The 6,514-nt window shown below is 37.7% G+C and overlaps 2 protein-coding genes across 3 annotated transcripts in view; both read left to right on the forward strand.

Annotated features, from left to right (window-relative positions):
- The window catches only part of ctdp1 (CTD (carboxy-terminal domain, RNA polymerase II, polypeptide A) phosphatase, subunit 1), a 172,259-nt gene that overhangs the window by 111,019 nt on the left and 54,726 nt on the right, over positions 1-6,514 (forward strand). The gene's annotated exons all lie outside the window — the stretch shown is intronic.
- LOC130566853 (phenylalanine--tRNA ligase beta subunit-like) lies at positions 66-4,228 on the forward strand. Its single transcript, XM_057354658.1, has 6 exons — positions 66-273; positions 388-468; positions 738-830; positions 1,479-1,596; positions 1,680-1,832; positions 3,791-4,228. Exons 1-6 carry the CDS (start codon positions 103-105, stop codon positions 3,940-3,942), a joined length of 768 nt encoding a protein of 255 aa, XP_057210641.1. The 5' UTR covers positions 66-102; the 3' UTR covers positions 3,943-4,228.

Genomic DNA, 6,514 nt, shown 5'->3' on the forward strand with positions numbered 1-6,514 from the left:
ATATAAATGATCCATATCCTCCCTTCGACGTAAAAGCTTGAACTTGTGCTTTTGTTTGTGTTCAGTGAGTCAGCTGAAAGTGTAGCGCAGCTCCTCACCAAGATGTGTTTGAGGTCAGAGGTCGGCGGTGAGGATGATCGGATCCAGGTTGAGATCCCGCCCACACGCTCTGATGTCATCCACGCCTGTGATATCATGGAGGACGCTGCCATTTCCTATGGCTTTAACAACATTGTCAGGACCACGCCCCGTACTTACACAGTAGCCAATCAGGTTGACTAACATTCATTCTGACCAATCAGAATCGCTGAAGAACTGTTGCGATACAATGTACATCCATTACAATGAAATGACTCATTTATTTGTGTTGTGTGTTTGTTTGTGCAGCTCCCTCTGAATAAATTGACAGAGTTATTAAGACAAGACCTTGCAGCTGCTGGTTTTACTGAGGCTTTAACATTCGCTTTGGTGAGAAATGACACCCTCAATCCATCCGTGTTTTCTCTCTCTCATTTCACACGAGAGCAAGTTGGGGGCCAAAATACTTTCCTAAAAAGCCGAAACAAAACTTTTTAAATGCATAACATAACAGATTATATATATATATATATATAATGGACGGTGTTTCTAAGAGTCCTAAATGTAAATATAGTACATGCCTGTTTAAGAAGAACAAGAATGTCCTAGTTTTAATTGTATGTTCTCATTAATATAAGCCTATCTCTCTTTCTTTGCAGTGCTCAGAAGAAGATATTGCCAATAAACTTGGGAAAAACATTGCAGAAACGCGAGCAGTGCACATCTCCAACCCAAAGACTGCAGAGTTTCAGGTGAAGCACTGCATCCATTATAAACAGTGCATGTGACACAAGTTCCTGTTAGCTTTTCCCACACGTGACCACTAGAGGGCAGTCCGCCAAAGTTTACATCAAGTTATCCAGTAAAGTAATATAATTTAAAGATAAACTATTTGAATAAAAATTAACAACACATAACTATATTAAATAATAAACGTAACAATAAATTTGCATTTGTTAACATTAATTAACAACATTAGTTAACATATAATGAACAAAACTTCCACAGTCTTAAGGTTGGTGATGGAAAATCAATCCTACACAGTATTTATTCTTGCTTATAATTTTAAACATTTACTAATAACATTTTTAAACAAACCTTGTATTTGTTACCATTAGTCGGACTATATGGCACAAAGTTGCATTAATGAACAATTAACTAAAAAAATGTAAACAATGATGTTGGAAAATGTAAACAATGATATTTGCTTAAATAACAAATATTGATAATTGATGTAAAAACATATTGCTCGTTAGTTCATGCAAGCTAATACATTTACATATGATAATAAATAGAAACTTATAGGGAAGTGTTTAGTTAAATAGTAAAGTGTTAAGTAAATAGTGAAGTTAGTAGTAGATTTGACAAACTAAAAGATGCTGGCTGTCACTGGTCTGCAGGTGGCACGCACAACACTTCTGGCCGGTCTCTTGAAAACAGTCGCTGCCAACAGGAAGATGCCCCTTCCTCTCAAACTGTTTGAGATTTCAGATGTCGTCCTTAAAGACGAAACGCGAGGTTTGTAGACTCTCAGAATGCATCTCATCATCTATATTTAATGTCAATATCAATGAACATCATGATGTTAAACACACGTACAGATGTAGGAGCGCGTAATAACCGGCGACTGTGTGCCGTGTACTACAACAAAAGCCCGGGTTTCGAAGTCATCCACGGACTTCTTGATCGGGTCATGCAGCTGCTGGATGTCAAACCGGGTTGTAACCATGGATACCACATCCAGGCGGCAGAGGGTGAGTCATAATATTAAAAGTGACTTGTGGACATGCTGTCCGTCTTCCGAAGCTGGGAGCGAGAGGGATGTTTGTGCCCCTGTAATTTTGTTTATGACCCGTGTGAGTCATATTCATAGATTTATTTCAGTGGTTAATATTTAACAGCATTTTGGTTCATGTAGTATGTCAATACAATATGAATGGAAAGTCTTACAGTTGTTTTGGTCAGACTTGTTTTATTTGTGGAATATTTGCTCCTGGGGCCCGTTTCAGAAAGGAGGTTTAGTGAAAACTCTGAGTATATTAACCCTGAAATGAGGGAAACTCTGGGTTTTCCGTTTCAGAATGTGAGGTATGTCAAACCTGAGAAAGCGGGGTAACTCAAGCCCGTTTCTAAAGGAGAGGTATCTTATACTCAGAGTCAGTAACCATAGTAACTTACTCTGTGAACCTAACCTGGTCGGGAGCAGGTTTTCTTTGGTAAACCCAGAGTTTATTTCGATCTCCTCCCCCTTTTAAAGCGCAAGTGGTGTATCTCATCCATTCATTCATTAATACAGTCATTCATGGCATACATTTTGATTACACAGAGACCATCTCAGTGACTTATACTGTATGTCATATGTGCTTTTATAGAGGATTCATGAAGAGGCTGCATTAATTCATTGGAATGTACTTTGATTACAGGAGAGCACCGAGTGGAATTTTGTCATTTCCTTGTGCTTTTTTATTAAAACTGTACCGTTTTTCTTTACAGTGAATTAGATATATCAAAATATATCTCATCCATCCTTACATCAATAACATCAGCCACCGTACGTGTCTTACATCAGAGCATAATTTTCTATGGACGATGAGAAATGACTTAATAAAGTGTATAAATAAAGTGCATGAATAAAGAAATGAATAAATACAGACATACATGCAGAAATGAAGCGATAATGGTAATAAACAAGTAAATTTGACATGCAGCCATTCCAAGTGAAATCTGTTCAGAGCAGGGTTCGAACCGGCGATCAGTCTAACTTTGCACGAGAGTCTGACGCCCTACAGGTGTCCTATACACCATGACGTCTTACTTGCGTAACTAGTGCACTCATGGCGAGTGAGAACATACGATTTTTTTTTTATTTCTGTTGTTTCATTCACTTAATGATTAATTTATTTGTTTATTGGTATCAATTTATTAATTTAAACTTAAGTCATTTTCAGGACATCAGTGAATCGAGCGGAAAGTGTGTCTCACTCTCATGTGCTTTCTGCCGCCATGTTGCTTTTTTTGGTGCTGTTGCCATGGTGAATCGTAATATCGGAGCTCCATTGATGATGGCTTTTTATAGTCGTGGTGCACGCGCTTAACCCAGGGTAAGCCTACCCAGAGTAAATTGAACTAACTCAAATCAGCTGTTCTGAAACCAAAAACTCAAAGTTTCTCATTTCTAAGTAAACCAACTCTGAGTTCAAGGTTTAACCTAGAGTTGGTTGAACCTCCTTATTGAAACAAGCCCCTGGTGCATGTTATTTTCAAGACAAACATGTTTGTTTTCACAATCTTTCATCTAAATATAATACCTTGCTCCACCTCTTACCCTTTTAGTCATTAGTAATGTCAGCTTATAGTCAAACAGCTATTATTGTTTTAGGTCTGTGGTTGTTAATGCAGTCTTGCTAATAATTAACACAGCAATTTAGCTGGTTAACTTTTAACTCTACAATCAATTTCAGACTTAATAAAAAAGGAAAAATCAAGTTCATATGGATATAAAATCACACTGCTTTTCCTCAGATTGAAAGTCCTGTTTTACTCAGAAGTGCATCACAGGACGGAAATAAAATGGGTTGTTGTGAATGCCATGTGATGTCAACTGAAATTCTGAGAAGCCAAACATCAGCTTTGAAAATCAGCTTTACCATAGTGGAATCTGATCCTCATAGTACTAACCTAATTCACATTTTCTTGTCTGTCTGTCTTACAGACTCCACCTTCTTCCCCGGGCGCTGTGCTGAGATCTTTTCTCGCGGCAAAAGCATCGGACACTTGGGGGTCCTTCACCCTGACGTCATCAATCGTTTTGAGCTGACCATGCCCTGCTCTGCCATCGATATCGACATCGAGCCCTTCCTGTGATATCATAACGCAGCTATGACTGTATGCCACGCCCCTCAACTGTATGTTGTCTTGGCTCCTCCCTCATAAACCGTTTTCACTCATTATTGGACACATTTATCTTAGCAGGGAGTAACGTTAATGTCACAACGGCATGGTTTAGTCAAACATGTTGTTCAGAAAATAAAATCTTTTGTCTATGGCTAGTACATGTTATTCAGCTATTGAACATTACGAGTGTATGTTTGTGCCCGCACAACTTAGAAATGAATAAATGTGGATTTTAGAAATCAAGATTTTCTAAATGAGTTTTTTGCATTCACCTTGCTCACGAAAAACTAAATCAGACACTTCAGTTACATCAGTTAAGAAGTAAACTACAGTACTACAGTCACCATGAAATCAAACAGGAAAAGTGTTTTACACAGTGTCGCAGTGATTATTATAAATGATTTATCCGTGCACACCATTATTTTTTCAAAATTCATTTGCACTTGTAATAAAAAATGCATACAGATTTGGAACAACTCGAAGGTGAGTAAATGACAGAATTTTCATTTTTGGGTGAAGCATCCCTTAGCTTGCGCGTGCTATTATCTTGACTAACTGAGCCTCGTTCGAATTAGTAGGATCACGCAGTGTTGTAGTCGAGACCAGCTCATTCGAGTCCGAGTCCAGAGTAGGTCGAGTTCGAGTCAAGACCGAGTCCAGAGAGGGTCAAGTCCGAGTCCTAGGACAAGTGATCTGAGATGAGACCTATAGAAATCTTCAAGAATATGTTAAATGTTTGGTGGAAACAATAAAACTGGCACCGAGCTAATAGAGTGCTCAGTGCATTAAATATACCATGGCATGTACACTGTGTTTTATTTACTTAGACTGGTATTAGTTTAAAAATATTATTAGCTGAGGGTAAAAAAGGCCACATAGTAAGTGTTGTAAAGGTAATTTTATTACAATTATGACTTCCCCCTGACCAAAGATATGTCCAAAAGACGTCTTTTCTGCATCTTTCGATGTTGAAAAGACGTCCCTTTATTGGCCCATTATTACGTTTTCTGAACGTCTGATATTGACGTACAGGGGACCTTGGTACAATGTAAAAACTGGTTCAAATCTGGAGTTTATCAGACTACTTTCAGTTTTCACATGGAAATAAATGAAATGAGACTCTGTGAAATGAGTTTTGTACCCACAATAATAACCATTATTGTGATCAGTGTTTGCTTTAGTTGGGCTCTTGATCCTTGACTTTTGTTAAATTAACTCGTTCAGGTCATGTAGTAGTGTTATAAAAACACTATAAAAGCACTGTGAAAGACAGACATGCTTTTACAAAAGTTGGGGTTGTTCTCATGGAAAAATCATGCTGTAATAAAATGTATTAGTTTTAAACATTATTGATCAATTGATGACTGGTCTGAGTGCTCTGGCTAGTCAATGCACATGTATTGAGAGAAAATAAACAAACATATTTCACTGACATCAATCCTCATCATACAACCCTCAACAATGATGACAATCGTCAAAATAATTCAGATAAACAGATCACCCAGCATGCATTGCAGCATGAAGCTTTCTTTTGTTGATTGTCACCATTGTTGAGTTTCATATGCAGCTTCTTGATGTCGTTGTGTGTTAAAGTGGTTTAACAGATTGTGGATATGTTAATTCCTAAAAAATCACAGTATATCAAACTACAGATCCACAGAGCTGACACATTAATAAACCAAACCCAATTATTAACAGTGATCTAAACAATTTCAAAATGCATGCACAACCATTCAGACTTAGTCATCTCTTTGCCAGAACTAATTTATTTTAACACACAGTTATGGCTGAAGGAAACCTAATTTAACATTAAAATAGAAGGGCCAAGAGCTCAACTAAAGCTAAAAAAAGATCACAATAATGGTGATTTTTGCAGGTACAAAAGTGATACTGATTCAATGCAATGAACATTGACAAATCATCCATTTTTAACCTTGATTCAATGGTTGCTTGCTATCTTACTGCACTCAAATCATTCAGCTCAGTTTATTTCAAAGAGTCTCACTTAATTTATTTCCATGTGTAAACTCAAAATTTCAACCAGTTTTTACTTTGTACAGACTGGACATCAATATTACACAATCAGGAGACGCCATGAAAAGCTATAGAAACAACTTTCATTTTTGGCCCATAAAGGGACGTCTTTTCAATGTATTTAATATTTTTGCTGGCATGCTGGGACTCGAGTGGACTCGGGCATAAGTCCAATTCCGAACATGTTCGAGTACGAGTCGAGACCGAGTCAAAATGCACACAAGTCCATGACAAGACCAAGACCATTAAAATAGGGTCTCGAGACCGAGTTCAAGACCGAGTCTGAGTCTCGAGACTTCAACACTGGGATCACGTGAACTGAAGCTAAGCTTTATGAAACCCATTTAAGCCTGACTGATTAGTTCAGTTTATTCAAGTCTGGTTTCGGATCTTAATTCCCGCTTTTCTAAGCTACTTTTATGAAACAGCCCTCAGGATAACTGAATCCACCAAAGGGGGAAGAGCATTCTCATATTAGCACCTAACCTCTGGAATAGTCTTCCTGATA

The sequence above is a fragment of the Triplophysa rosa genome, linkage group LG16, assembly GCF_024868665.1.
Source record: "Triplophysa rosa linkage group LG16, Trosa_1v2, whole genome shotgun sequence".
Lineage (NCBI taxonomy): Eukaryota > Metazoa > Chordata > Actinopteri > Cypriniformes > Nemacheilidae > Triplophysa > Triplophysa rosa.